Raw genomic sequence first — 14508 nt, 5'->3', positions numbered from 1 at the left:
TAGTAATTAGCGAGGAAAAGAGGCCGCTTGTTACATGGTGCAGGAAATGTAGGCCACGGCTCGTCTCGGTATTCATCTCTCTCTTTCCAAATCCAGGGCGTTTCCACTGAGACTTGGGCCGCTCCCTGCGTTTGGCCTGGCAATGATTGAAGAGGGTAGAGAGGCTACAGCATGCATATGTAATCATAAGCACATCAGAGGGGAGTTAAAATACATTTCTTAGAGAGTGCAGCTCTGTTTTTTCACCTACTTGAGGACAGATAGAGGTGGAAGGGGATTGTTTAGTGCAAGTTCACATTATCAGCGATGGCAGTTACAATATGCTGAGGAAAATAATAAAAAATGCTGTGCTTCTCAGTAAGCAGTCCTGAAGGAGCACAGTGCACGTCACAGAGGTTAGACGTGTGTTACAGTCAGCACTGGAATGCTGGAGAATCAATGTCACGGTGCTGAAAGCAGTGTTTCCTCTTCCCGACAGGTGACTTTGCAGTGCTGCTGAAAGCCGGGATGTCTGTGAAGCAGGCCATTGTCTACAATCTGCTGTCCGCCCTCATGGCCTACGTTGGCATGATGATTGGCACAGCTGTGGGCCAGTACACGCACAATGTCACCAACTGGATCTTTGCAATCACTGCTGGCATGTTCCTTTATGTGGCTCTGGTGGATATGGTAAGTTGGAAGAGCGCATTCAAAGGTCCCCAAGTGATAACTGCCCCCCCAAATAAAAAATGGCTCACCATTCACTGTTTTAGTCCTCCTTTCTCTGCTTCCTGAAAATCTTTCTTATCCTGACTGGTTACTTTATTTGTTGAACAGCTGCCAGAGATGCTTCACGGTGACAGTGAGGAGCACAAGCGCTGCCACCTGGGACACTTTATCCTGCAGAACCTGGGCATGCTGACTGGGTTCGGCATCATGTTGCTAATTGCCATCTTTGAAGACCGCATTGTTTTCGATTTTGGCTTTTAGCCAAGAAAAGAGGAGGTGAAAGAGGGGAGAGCTGGATGTATCAGCGTTGTTCTTCTAGGCCTTAACATGCTTTGTTTGTGATGTAACGGCCTTGTCTTGCATGCACTGTGAGTCTCATTCGTGGCCTCCATTCCAAACATGCAGTAGTGGCTTCTGCATATATCGCGACTCTGCTGGTGATGTTTACACTCTGCTGCTCCACCACCACCAGCGCCAACCTGTCTGCTCCCTGTGAAGCAAAAGAAGAGCACAACCAGAAAAGACCCCCTCTGCTCCAAACCTGTGAACTCCACCTTTAAAAAAATAAATAAATAAAAAATAAAAAAGGCCTGTAGACAGTGAGGTAGTGCCGGATGTATTTTCCTGCAAAGAGGCAGCTGTCAGGCCCTGCAGCTCGCTCGCCGCCTATCCATCACCACTTGTCGTTAGTATGTTGTCGTCGTGCTCCCCCCAAATCTCATCCACTCTGTGCTGTGTCCCATCGTCTATGCCTTTTCCATCGGTTGTGTGTGTTCCACCTGCAATCCATCATCACCTTTCACTGTCATTGTGCTGCTCATCAAACACCTGTGTGACAAGCCCCGGCCACTGGAGCAGCACCACAGCTGCACTGCACACTGTCACACTGTCCTTAAAGAGACACACAGCTCAGTTTAGCTAGCGGCTATACCCAAAACAAACCCTTTAGCTCATGTTGCATGACCTGCTCAGAAATGACAGCTTTTAAGCTGCAGTGTCAACATAGAAAAGTGTTCCCCTGACTGTACCTACGAGTGATTATTTGTCTGTTTTACTGTCTATTCAGATATTTATACACAAAACTGAACCTAGTGGTTGATGGAGAGAACTGCTGCCAACTTACCTGCCTTCACAAATTAAATCAGTCTTATTTTTTACTTATGAAATGCATATCATGAACGTCTGACCATGTTTTTGTAGAGATTTGATTGACAATCTGTAGCCAAATGAGACATATATTAATTTTAGGCAAGTATATGTTCTTTTTCTTTGTGATATTTAACAACTTCAAACTGTGAGTTCAGATGAACTTAGTCATCTTCATCATAAAGAGCTGTAGTGTAGTAGATTTATTTAGGATGCCGCAATTAGAGCGACCTGCAGTGCAGATGAAATCACAGTAGGAGGTTCAGTTCAGTTGTCACATCACTGCAGATTTTAGGTGCTGTAAATAATATAGTGTCAGTAGTATTAGTGTGCAACTAAAAGCTCATTTCAGCTTCTGCTAACAATTTTATTTAAAATACTTTTGTAAAAAAATAAAGTAACTTCCTGACAATCTGTAACAAATAACAGGAGCGACTAAAACCGATGATCAGCCAGGTTGTCAGATAATGGAAACAAAAAATATTCATCCACCACATTACTGTCCAGCATTTCTGTTTCTGGAAGCGTACTTTATGGTCGCTAAGCAAAGAAAGCCAAAAGTGGCCACAGTGAAGATTTTCAGTGGCTGGTGCTTGACACAGCTCTTCCTTCCCCACCCTGACATTCCACTAATATGCTAAGCTGCCAAACGTAGCTTCAGCTGCTGGAGCACACACGTGAAGGTGTGTGACGTCATTTATCCTGTCACTGTGTGACATCCATCGCCTGTGTCTTAAATGGCTGTAAATCATCCTCAGTCTCACTGAACTCATGCCATTGTATTGACTGAATCATGCATGAGTAAAACAGTGGATGTTGTGTCAAGTGTTAAATTGTTTCTTTCTCTGTTCTGCAAAGTTGAAATATTGAAAACCTTTGTTACCTTTTAAATGACAGTGAAGGTCATGGGAAATTCCTTGGGGCATAGTGTGACCGGTATTACAAGCCTGTTTGTAGATGTAGATATGTGTGTGTGTATATATATATATATATATATATATATATATATGCATGCATCCCATCATTGTCCTTTGGTCTATTAGTTTGCTTTAAGTCAGTCATTCCTTTAGTTTTTGACTTGTTGAAAAGTAGACATTATGCCCCAAAAATGAAAATTCTTCAATGGCTATTTGGCACAAAAAAAAAGATAATTTTTGCTTTGTTGTATTTGTTTAGTAAAATGCCAAATGTGACATTTTTGCTGTTTTCCTGTCTGTGTACAATCCCTATTGCAAAAAGGACAATAAACTCCAATAAACTCCTGACTCCTGATTCTGGTTCTGCTAGAACCTCTGAGACTGTACAGATTGTACAGCTGCAAAACAACAGCAGTGTTAGCGAGACGCTTCTGTTTGCATTATCAGAGCAGCACTGTTGGCACCATTAGCTCCTGGCATGCAGATGTTTAGGCACCGCTACACCTCTGTGTTTGGGCAGATTGTCTGATCTCTACGTGGCATGAAGTTGAAGATGAGTCTCTCTTTTCAACATTTTAAAGATTTGTACATTTTTTGTGGAATTCATGGTGCTTAAAGCCCCATCTAAAAGTTTCAGAAATACTTGTCACTTGTGCAGAAAAAAAAATGTAAATAAAGATGTTAAGAAAGCAGGAAAAGGTTATAGGCTAGTTGGTAATGTAAACATTTTTATTTAAAAACGAGCGATCAAGGTTGAACTGAAACCTGAGAGATCAAAAGATTTTTCCAAGAGAAGGAAAAAGATGGGAGAGATAATGATCCTGAACCTCGGAATCTACAATCGGTTACATCGGGAGGCACGAGGTAGACGCTTTGCCTCAACCCTTCTTCAGTCCACTGACCTAAACATCACTGTAAAATCTGTAAATAGATTTGAAAGCAGCAGGGCCTGCAAGACAGCCCAAGAATCCAACAGAACCAGACCTTCCAGGAAGAATGAGCAAAAAATCACAAAAAAGGAATGAAACACTGAACTGAATACATAAAACATTTTCAAGCTGGAAAATGAGCCAAAGGGGGTGTTACTAACTATGCAGCAGGCCAAAACTTTCACTTTTGTTGTCGTTTTTTAAACCAAAGATGAAAGAGTAATGTAGCTTAAAATATTAAAGAAATGCTTCATCTTTTTCAAATCAGGTCATCTTTAACTTTCTTAGCTTTTCACAGTAACAGAACTTGTGATCAAGCAAAACTTTTGCATGTTACTGTGAATACCAGAGCTCTTTGAAAGAAGCACCCATTTATGAACCAAATATAGAAGGTGCGGCTGAGTTTCTGTGCTGTGCTGCTGTTAGAAGTGTCACACTACAGTTTGCTGGCTGTGTATCCATAACATCCATAAATACTGCATTCACATATGTGCCTGAAGTTCAGCAAAGAAAGGACAGAGCATCTGAGTGTGTGTGCTTTGTATGCTTTTTAATGACATGTCAGAGCGTGAAAACAAGGCAGGAACTAAAAGCTTAGCTGGCAGAGCAGAGCAACTCCTCGTCTGATCCAGTGCTCAGCAGGAATGTCGGAGTTTAGCGTCATGGTGATGACATAGTTGGTGGAGTGTCCTGTTGTGGACAGGGTACCCCGCCGTTCGCTTGTCTTGTAGACGGGCACCACATAACACATTCTCTGAGGAACGTCCTGTCGCTTCATGGGCTTCAGCCACATCTGGCAGAAAGAAGCAGAGTGGAGTGTTACAGTGGGGCTGGCAGAGAGCAGCCAGGCCAAAGGATGTGATATTAAAATTCAGCATACTCCGTTTAAAGAGGCCATATTGTCAAACTGTTGCTATTGTTTAGGAGTTGTTTTCTTTCTATTTTGACTGGTCAAGGAATTTAGCATGCTTCAACTGCAGGACAAATTGTTTAAGTGTCAGAGTGCAGTGATGAACATATAGATCAAGCAGCTAACCTAGATCTTTTTGTTATCCAAGCAGTTACAAATTGGAACTTTGGGGACATAAACTTCTTAAACAAAAGCATAAAGAAGGAAGTGCTCCCTTGAGCTATTAAGATGTCTTGGTTATGCAAAAAGGATAAACTGGGCCACTCAAATAAAAAAACAAAACATCTTTTATAAAAAAAAAAACAGTTTGTAAAGTTGCAGCCGCAGAAGTTCTCATCTGGTTCCATAGCAGGCGCCTCAGCACAGATTTGCATTTCAAAGCCAGCCTCTGTTGTGTTCACACACAAATAATAAACACATTTTTAATTGAGTTCCGCTCTTGTCAAAAACTGCTTCTGTTAATAGCTTTCCCTGAAATGTCTGAATATTAAAAAAGTCAGTGTCGTGCATTATTCATCGACACTGAACGGATTGTAGAGAAGAGAGAACAGAGGGGGGAAAAAAAAATAAGGAAAACTTGATCAGTCATCACTCTCAGCTGCTTATTTCCATTTCTGTCAGTCTACTTTCATACACCACATTAAGCTGTGTGAATTAATAAGACAAAGGGAGGCAAAGGAGACGGGTGTCCCACAGGCAGAGTGTAAAACGGTGCTGAAGCTTCGGCTGAGTCCAGAGAACAGGGAGACGTGAGCAGCTACAGTGTGTGGCTGGTCTTTCTCTTCTCACAACAGAACAAAAGCAAAAAACCTCTGAGGGTTTTTTTTTTTTTTTACACCCAGCATGGACTCTGTCCCATTTCATAATTTTCTATTAAGAAATATAATATCTTCCCTCATTTCTGGCACCTAGAGAGATTTAGACAAAGAGAATCAATAAAACTTGCTTCCCTCGAGTCTTATGTAAGAATATACAGGATCATGCAACAAGGACATTTCGACAAGTCACCTGCGGCGTTTTTGCTACACACTCCAAATTTAATACAAGGACAGTAAGGCGTATTAGTGCCCACGGAGGTGTCAAATCTCACAGCTATGAAAATAAACTGTAAACCTACACATTTCTCTCTGGAAATAAATTGTGTTTAAAACTGCAATTAAAATTCAATATGGAATCATAACTCATTTATACAGTAGCATCATGTTTCAATGGGAGGATGCTGGCGCTCACTGTCTCCTCTCGAAGGCATTCATGCAGAAACAGAGACGAGAGTGAAAAAGGGACCTTGAAAGCCAAATGACCAACTCTAGGGCCAAATGCATTAAACTGACTCAAACTGAGTGTAGACACAAAGGTAGGAGAAAAAGGCAGGGAAGTGCATAGGAATTATTTTCACAGAAAACATAGATTTTTTATAAATCTCAATTGTGATATTTGATTCACGTGCACAGGCCTTATTTCTGATCCCATTTTTAACTATGAAAGATTGTGACACTGTCCGAATTAGTCAGTTGCATATAAAATACTGTTTCCACCACAACTAAATAGATATGACTAGAAAAGTAAGAGTGAAGCAGAAGCACAATTTAACCAGATGTGAAACTGAGACACTCAGAAGTGAGGTGGAGGAATGTAATGGGTCTATCTGGGGATCTCAGTTGCAGAATCACAAACAGAATAAGAAAAACTGCTGAATGAAAGTTTTAAAAAAAGAAAGAAAAAAGAGGCCAAAACGCACATCAGCGTCAGAAGTATAGAAGGAGGATCTTCATCTGCATCAGATGAATGCATAGCTTGTATGTTGGGTCATATCAGGCTTAAATGTGTGTATGCAGGTGCAAACATTCTTATTTCATGAATACCACTTTGTATGTAGGAAAAGGGGTTCACATTGTTTTTTGTGTGTATGCATCGTTTATACATCCCTCCAGGATTATTTTTTTTCTTCTTTCAAGTTTAAATACTTTATAAATTCATTGTTCCGAGTGAGCGCTAATACAGCTGAATGATGTCCACTGGGTGCAGATGGCCATTTAAACTACTAGAGATTTTCAGTAAAACCGCTAACAAATCTGTCTTTTATGTCTTGGAAACTGAATATCTAGCTTTTAGTGGTGGAGCTCAACTCCAGTGACTGAGCAACGTTGGCATCTAAGATTCACAGTCTGTACTTACTGTTTAAAAATAAATAAAAACACCTCCAAACTCCAAATCTCAGGAATAATTGGCAGCACTTCAATAAACTACTGAACCAAACAGTTAAATATTTAGGAAAATGTTTTAAAGTGAAGTAGGATTTACACCTCTGACAGGAAAAAAAGGATCAACCATCATGAACGAGATGTAACACGATGTCAGACTGAATGAGAGGGGGAAATAAAAGGCAGTTCACATTACGATTAGACGATTTCAGAGGGTTCTTAGAATAAACCTATCAGAAGAAGTGTGTTATGTTACAGCATCTGTGTTGTGCTCCTCACCACAGGCATGGGATCGTGCAGCACTTTGGGGTAGGACTCAGCAAGAAGTTTGGTCTTTCTGTTCCAACGGGCCCCATCAAGGAACAAACCTCTGACATAAACACCTGAAACAAGTACACAGTTCACAGATGTCAGAAAAGTTCTGCGATATCAGAGTGGTCTTCTGCGAACTGGACCTAACCTACAAACTTCAAGGATTCCTCTTACCATTACATTACACATGGAGATGTAGACATCAAATGTTAACTGGTAAGCTGAACTGACTTCTGGCCTGCAACGTTCTCATATAAGTGCGGAAGAAAGGGTGCAGTTTAGCAATAACTGGCTGCTGGAGTCTTGTCAGTACCACACACCCAACTGCACAAACACGCTGTCAAATTTGTAGCTTGGAAGCATCAGCTGTGTTAGCATGATGGGGACCCAGCTGGGGACTGATTGAGGGTGAGGTTTTGTGTGAGATTTGAGTGAGAATCTCAGAGCAGAGCTGCAGGCACAGTGAGGGGCTGATGCAGGCCTGCATGTAGACGAGAGGCAGAAAAGCCTTCTGTAACTTACTTTCTCACGTAACACTCTGCATCTCTTATATTAAGTTAGCCTTATGACAGATTTCATCTGTTTGATTCTTCTCTTGCACACAGTGCTTGTTATCCACTTCTTTCACTTTCGACCTTTAAACCTCACTGTATATTCCCCTTTTTCACTTTCAAATTCGGCTGATATACAACTTTAACTACTGACTGGCTACACCCACACCCCACCCCATCCAATAGTCAGTCTCAGTGTCATCCTACCATCCTCTGGGGGTCGTTTGAATTGTCTGTCATCCAGGACCTCAAAGTCAAAGCCGAGCAGGTCAATGGGAATGGTGTGTTTCCTGGCATAGTTCTGTTGGCTGCCTGTGAGGAAAGCCTGGGTGAAGAAGAATCCAGATATCCAGAATACAGCAGGTGTACCCTCATCACACCAATCCTGAACACAAAACAAGGCAGGTTCCAAGATTCCAAGTTTAGAAAACTCATTAACTTCACATGAGCAGTTCCAGATGCAAAACATTTGCATCAATACTCATCTAAAGATACAGCGCCACCTGTTGACAACAATCTGCTACAGATTTCTAATGGCCAACAAGAGGACACGTGGCCTGGACTCATGGACAGATCAAGTTTGAGATCTAGTTATAGCGCCACTTTCAGGTAACAGGAAGTAAGCCGTAAACATTATCTTGTTGACATGACATTCACATGACCGTCCTTGACCAGTTTCCCACACAATGTAAATATTTGAGTGGGCTGCACAAATATAACCAGTCCAACCACATATCTATTTTATTCTTACAATAAAGCTACATGCAGCGCTTTGATGTGACTAATTCCTGATGTGGAAAAGGTGCGGAAGTCCCAACACAGCATGACAATATCAGATTTGACCTAAAAACATTCCATAGAGGGAATGCATGTGATGTCCTCAGACATGTGACTGTGCTTGGGTTACATTGTGCACATAATGCTCATTATGCACAGCTGGCTCAAAATTCTAAAGAGTAAAGAGAAGCGGGCAAATTCACTGAAAAAAAACAAATCCAGATTCAGAAATGTGGTTTGTGCAGTAAATACTTTGAGTCTGGTTAGATTTCAGAGGAAAAAATATTTTTTGCACAATATCACAAGAAACCATAGACATGATAAACAATTTAATATCTCCCATTTATAATCTGTTAAACTGCAACGTTTTTGGAAGAAGAGAAAAGGCATGTGTAACAACAATAATATGGATGAAGGTTAGATGTTTGCTACTCCACACAAACTTAATAGAACAACGATTCTGCAAGTAAGAGTTGTACAGAAAGCGAGTTAACGTTTAAAGTTAACTCCAAATATGTTCAAAGTATTGACATTTTGATTTTTCAGCCTTAGCTAATGAATTTTCCCAGTGTAGAAACATATAAAAATATAAGGAAACCCAACCTCTGGCCAGATGTTAATGTTTGTGGTCCACAGATTCTTTGGTAGGTCACAAAGAACAACAGCCTTTAAGATGATATTAATTTTAAAATAAACAGCAATATGATTTCAGGTTCATATTTCCAGTACACCAGCCTGAACCCTAACACACAAATTACAGGAGAGTTTTACAATCACAGATGTTGACAGTGGCTAAGTGCACCTGCACAGCAATATCACGTTCCCTTTTCCACGCTCGAGAGCACAGTGCATTTATTGTGTCTTGTTCACATTATGTCCCCCGGCACCACTGCAGTGTTTGTGTCCATCCACAGCCTACATTATATACGTATTCATCAAATCACAGAGCATAAATTGTGTTTGTCCTTCACCCCAAAAGTTCTTTTCAGGCAGCCATTCTGTAGTGAAGCAGATGTATGTGTCACCAGATGCCATGAAAGCTCCAGTAGCGCATTACACTGCGATTAAGACAAATAGATATCTACAAAATGTGACAAAGATTGGCATACTCCACATAGCTTAATTATATTAGCACTTATTCTGAATATGACCTTATTTAGGTTAAGGTGATCAGAAAATACTTCTTTAATGGCAGTGGCTTATTGGGTCTTAAATGGGTTGATATAAGTATTGAGCATTGCTGTGCATGTAAACTTTGCCAGTGAGTTATTAATCACTCCTGGGTGCCACTGCAGACTGTGGATTAAAGAACCCACTTATCTATAATCATAGAGATACAGTAGCCCTTAAGGTTACACAAAGCTTTTAATACAGTTAACTGAGATGGAGCTGATATTTTTCTTCTCTAATCTGGTTAGAACAGTAATTTTCCTAAAATGACCAAAGTTTCCTGCTCTGTCTGAGATAAGAAACCCGTGACTCTGCAGTTCACCTTGTGGGGAGTCATGAGCAGTTATTTCAGTTGGATAACGCTCAAACACACACACATTCTGCATTCTTTTCACTCTACTTAGCACTGATGAACAGGAAGAATATTTCTTTGGTGGGAACTAACTGAACTGTGATGAACAGATGCACTTTGTAGACTCCCGTGATAGGTCATGTGGTCATATGTATTTCCTGTCTCAGTTTTTCATGTGACTGAAGGGGGATTCAGCACATGTCACCGCCTGCAGTACATTATGAAGCACATCTGCATAACTTATGTGTCTCAGGCAAGTTTCAGCTAAAGTCTACAAAGACATCCTCCTTCTGCAATGTGTTGTCTGAGAATTTAAAAAAAGAAGAAAAAAGCCAATACGGTTTCAGTGACATGCACACTCTATGTCTTAATCTTTTTTTTTCCTTTTTCTTTTTCCTTATCATATGGTTGTTATCAGGTGATTTTGAGTGCTAAGGCACCTGTAAGAACTGAAGTCTTTCAAGAAAGTCATTGACGTAGCTTCCCAGCGGTTTGAGGCTGGGGTAGGACTTCTTCATCCACATGGCTGGGATGCGACCTGTCAAGATGCTGCTGACTACCTCCTCTAGCTCTGCAGACATCACTACGAGGCCCTACACAACAACAACAACACACACATATGCAGTAAATACACACATTTTTATTACACACAATATTATGGATGCAAAGTTGTTTGAATTGTGCTTTGGCATCTAATAAAATCTGAAAGAGTTGGTTAGTTAAAAGAAATAACTTTCTTTTGAGATACTAGTTGACAACCTCATAAAGGGAACTCTTTTTGCTCTGTGGAGGGGTTTTGATACCAGTCAGAAAGGGGAATGAGCATGTCATCATTCAGACTCCTTTATGCTCTCTTCAATACATTCTCCTAAAGACAGTACACAGCAGAAGGGGAGATGGTGCTAACCCCACACCACCGTGCAACCCTATGGCACATCTCATGGAGCTTAATTACAGTCTCGTGTCATGAAACTCAGATAGGATTTCTTTCACTGTGAGGATGTTGAGACTTATGGCTATGACTACCCTCCAATTTACAAGAGTATGTCATCCTGGCAACATAAGAAATGAAAACTGATTAAAATTATGGAGCAGGTTTGCTAAGCCAGACAAATCAGAAGGAGGCTGCTGTTAAAAAAGGTCTAGGTGCGAATGGCCAATTCTGCAAGTGATTTTCTAACAATGTGCTAATTTCTGAACACAGGCGCAGGCAGTTCATTACAATAATGACCATCACAATCAACCAGTAGCAACGGAAATTAGTGTGGGACTGCAAACAAGCAGACCTGATGACAATCAGTTGCAGGTAATTTCCTAATGTAGGCACTTCTTACTTGCAATCTGACAAGCATAATAAGCATGAAAGTCACCGCATTTAAAGCTTACTGAGTTGCTGAAAACATTTAAGCTGGGTTTTTTACTCTCATAAAAAAACTCTGTCTTCACCTTAATACTGTTCAATTCCCTCTTGTTTTATAACTCAGGGACAATTGCATTAACATGAATGATCAAGTAAAAAAATAATAAAGGCTTGAAACTATTTTATCATTACCCCCTTTTCTTCCTTTACTCGTGACTTTTTTATCTTAACTGTATTTAATCTTCTTGGTCTGTTTTTAAATAACACTTAAACATCTTAAAGTCATCATAATTATTGCCACCTTTTTGGGATCCCCTCTTTTCCCAGAAATGTCTCCCCTTAGCAGCATTTAGTGCTCCAATGTTAAACACAAAACGAATGAAGACATTGCTTTATCAGTAGAAAATAATGGTGAAACAGGAAGTAAATATACTTAATCAATCTTCAGTAAATCGTGTTGCGTGATTAATTTGAATATTCTATCCCCCAAATGTCACACTCGGAAATGGAAATTCACGCAAATAATGGAGATAAAAAGACAAAAATCCCTGCATCATTTTAGTTTTTTAAACATCAAAACAGGAATTACACAGGCTCAGATCATTACCTAATCTGAGTGACTACCACTAGGCTTCTTTATGGGTCCAAGATGCCAACAACAGCAACACTGATTTGTAGGCAGACACAATTCTAAATTGTTGCTAATATGTGCATTTCCCTCAACTTTCACAGACTCTGCTTGCTTGATTTAACTAACGTATCCCACATTTGAGCATTTGGGGTGTTCTGCTGAATGCTTACAATATCTGATATTTGAGAATTTGTTTGCAGTATTGTCCCTGCAATCAGTCAGTAGAAGTGGGCCCATGCAGATGAATTATTGCTTCTGCTGCACACAAATGCAAAATCAATGATGAAACGAGGGATTTCTGTGCATTTGTCATACACAATATCATAAGTATCCAAACAATAAGGATCTCTGAGAACTGCACCAGGGTCGAGTTTAGTAACTCAATCTCCAGAAAGCTATTAGTGCTGAGGTGAGATGTTAAAAATGTCCCTTGTGGAGCAAAAAATATCAACAAACTCAAAATTCACTCAGTCAAATTTGACACTGTCAAATTTCCCCTTCTTTCTACCTGTGCTGTGCATGTGTGTACCTTTATGGCTTTCTGAATGTTGACACAGGAGTCTCGGATGGTGCAGAGGAGGTTGTTGAAGCGGCCCATCTCCTGCACCAGCACTGTGTTCATGCTCTGATTGTAGCTGGTGGGATAGTGCCTCATTGCTGCTTCTAAGTCAAAGTCTGCAGGCAGCTTGCTCAGGATGTCAGCTGCCACATCAAAGACCATGTCATCGGAGGATTTGGCATCTCCGCCTGAGGAGCGGGACTGATCAGAGAAACAGAGAACTAATGAGAAGGGGAGGCAGGACACAGGGTTCTGACTGGAATGACAGTTCATCGTTTTCAGAGAAAATTACCATTTGCAGTCTTGGACTAGTCATATTATGCATTCTCTTTTAAGGACTCTTTTCCACTGGTGTTAGTTTGATCATGATTCTAAGAAGGTCTGACTTTACTTTGCTAATATTTCATCACCTTTATGCCAGACAGATTCAAATTTAGACATCTCATAGGACACAGAATGACACTCGATATCTTACCTCTTAATTTCACCTTCATATTCTTTATTTATAGACCCGAGCCTAAGCTACAGCAAATAGTAACACTGTTCACTCAGGATTTCAACCAAGTATAATCTTATGATCTCATCATAGAGCGTAAGCTGAGAGGCTTCACAGCATTTTCCGTCCAATTTCTCCCACACAGTAATTGGACACACTCTCATCAACAATTCTAATGCTCCGTCATGCTGATAATTATTCACTCTAATCTGTGATTCCTCCACTTTCCCCTCAGTCCAACTTGAACCATTTACCTATACGATGTTTAGTCACTAGCCACCGGTAATAGATAATCATTGGCTAATGGCACCAGGGTTACAGTAGGAGAATGATAAATAGCTGCTTCATTCCATTTTAAGTGTCTCCCTGTTTATCGATCATTGAGACTGATGAGACCATATTAGATGCTAATGAAGTCCACACATGAGTGACGCCAATATTAATCACGTTGAATAGAATACATATGAATAAATTCCAGACTCCAGTGAGTTTTAATTTTAACTTTAAATCTAGCAGTCACGACGAATGTGGAGATAATTGTCTGTTTGTGGCAACCTGAGCCTGATGCTGTGAACTCACACTCCCTCTGTAGACAGAGCTGACATAGGCACATGTACAGAGCCCATCTTTTCTGGAGTTATGTAGACCCTGACTGAGTAGACCCATTGCACTCCCTTCATATCAAGTTTAAATTCAAAGGCATTCCAAAAAAATCTAACTTTTAACATAGCAAAACATTTTTGACAAGTGGAAGACACTGCTCTGTGTCTTAAAATAATAATAAAAAAAAGATAAACATATAAATAAATATCCCTTTATACTGTGCAGGAGAAGCAGCACTTCTTTCATCTTCAAGTAGATCTTGATGTAAAATTGCAGGGACCTGGTAAGATATAATCCACAACAAGCAAACCAAGTCCAACTCTGCGACGCTGAAATATAATGATGTGAGATCACACAGCTCCACCAAAGCCACTGTGAGTCATACTGTGTCTCTGCAGTGTCAAAAGAAGACAACCTTTTGTACAGATAAAATATTTATATATTTTCTCTTTAATTAATGCTGGATAGATGGATTTTTTTATAGGAGGACATAAAAAATTAAGTTCACAGTGGAGAACTTCAGGAAACGTACATATGTTGTGTTATTCTGTTAGAAGTTACGTTTTGGGGTCTATGTATATGAGGTTTCATGCATATACTCAAGTCTGTGTATTCTGTATGTATATGTGGGACTTGCATTTGTTGGGTCAGAGTGTGAATTATTTAGTCAACCCTTACAACTCCAATTCCCAAACATTTAGAAGCTGTGTATCATGTAAATACATACAGAATGTAATGATTTACAATCTCAAAACCCTATATTCAAATTTTATGTTGATATAAAATATATCAAATGTTAAAAGTGAAAAATGATTTCATGAAAAATATTTGCTCATCTTGAAATTGATGATAGCAACACCTCTCAATAAAATTGGAATGGGGGGTA

At 40.0% G+C, this 14508-nt stretch overlaps 3 protein-coding genes across 3 annotated transcripts in view; 1 reads left to right on the top strand and 2 right to left on the bottom strand.

Annotated features, from left to right (window-relative positions):
* The window catches only part of slc39a10 (solute carrier family 39 member 10), a 35384-nt gene extending 32279 nt beyond the window's left edge, over positions 1–3105 (top strand). The window contains exons 9-10 of the mRNA XM_072397880.1: positions 479–669; positions 817–3105. Of these exons, the coding sequence (XP_072253981.1) occupies positions 479–669; positions 817–969 (344 nt within the window). The 3' untranslated portion in view covers positions 970–3105. The remainder of the gene's footprint in view (positions 1–478; positions 670–816) is intronic.
* Positions 1–14508, bottom strand: part of esyt3 (extended synaptotagmin-like protein 3) — a 148956-nt gene that overhangs the window by 28452 nt on the left and 105996 nt on the right. The gene's annotated exons all lie outside the window — the stretch shown is intronic.
* Positions 4234–14508, bottom strand: part of dnah7 (dynein, axonemal, heavy chain 7) — a 98524-nt gene continuing 88249 nt past the window's right edge. The window contains exons 60-64 of the mRNA XM_072397643.1: positions 12494–12724; positions 10414–10566; positions 7882–8059; positions 7091–7194; positions 4234–4493 (exon numbers count right to left, since the gene is read on the bottom strand). Of these exons, the coding sequence (XP_072253744.1) occupies positions 4287–4493; positions 7091–7194; positions 7882–8059; positions 10414–10566; positions 12494–12724 (873 nt within the window). The 3' untranslated portion in view covers positions 4234–4286. The remainder of the gene's footprint in view (positions 4494–7090; positions 7195–7881; positions 8060–10413; positions 10567–12493; positions 12725–14508) is intronic.

Source organism: Leuresthes tenuis, unplaced genomic scaffold (genome assembly GCF_036924035.1).
Source record: "Leuresthes tenuis unplaced genomic scaffold, fLeuTen1.0.hap1 SCAF_12, whole genome shotgun sequence".
NCBI classification, from domain to species: Eukaryota; Metazoa; Chordata; class Actinopteri; order Atheriniformes; family Atherinopsidae; genus Leuresthes; species Leuresthes tenuis.
The sequence above is the reverse complement of the archived record's forward strand: the minus strand, read 5'-3'. Positions and strand labels throughout refer to the sequence as shown.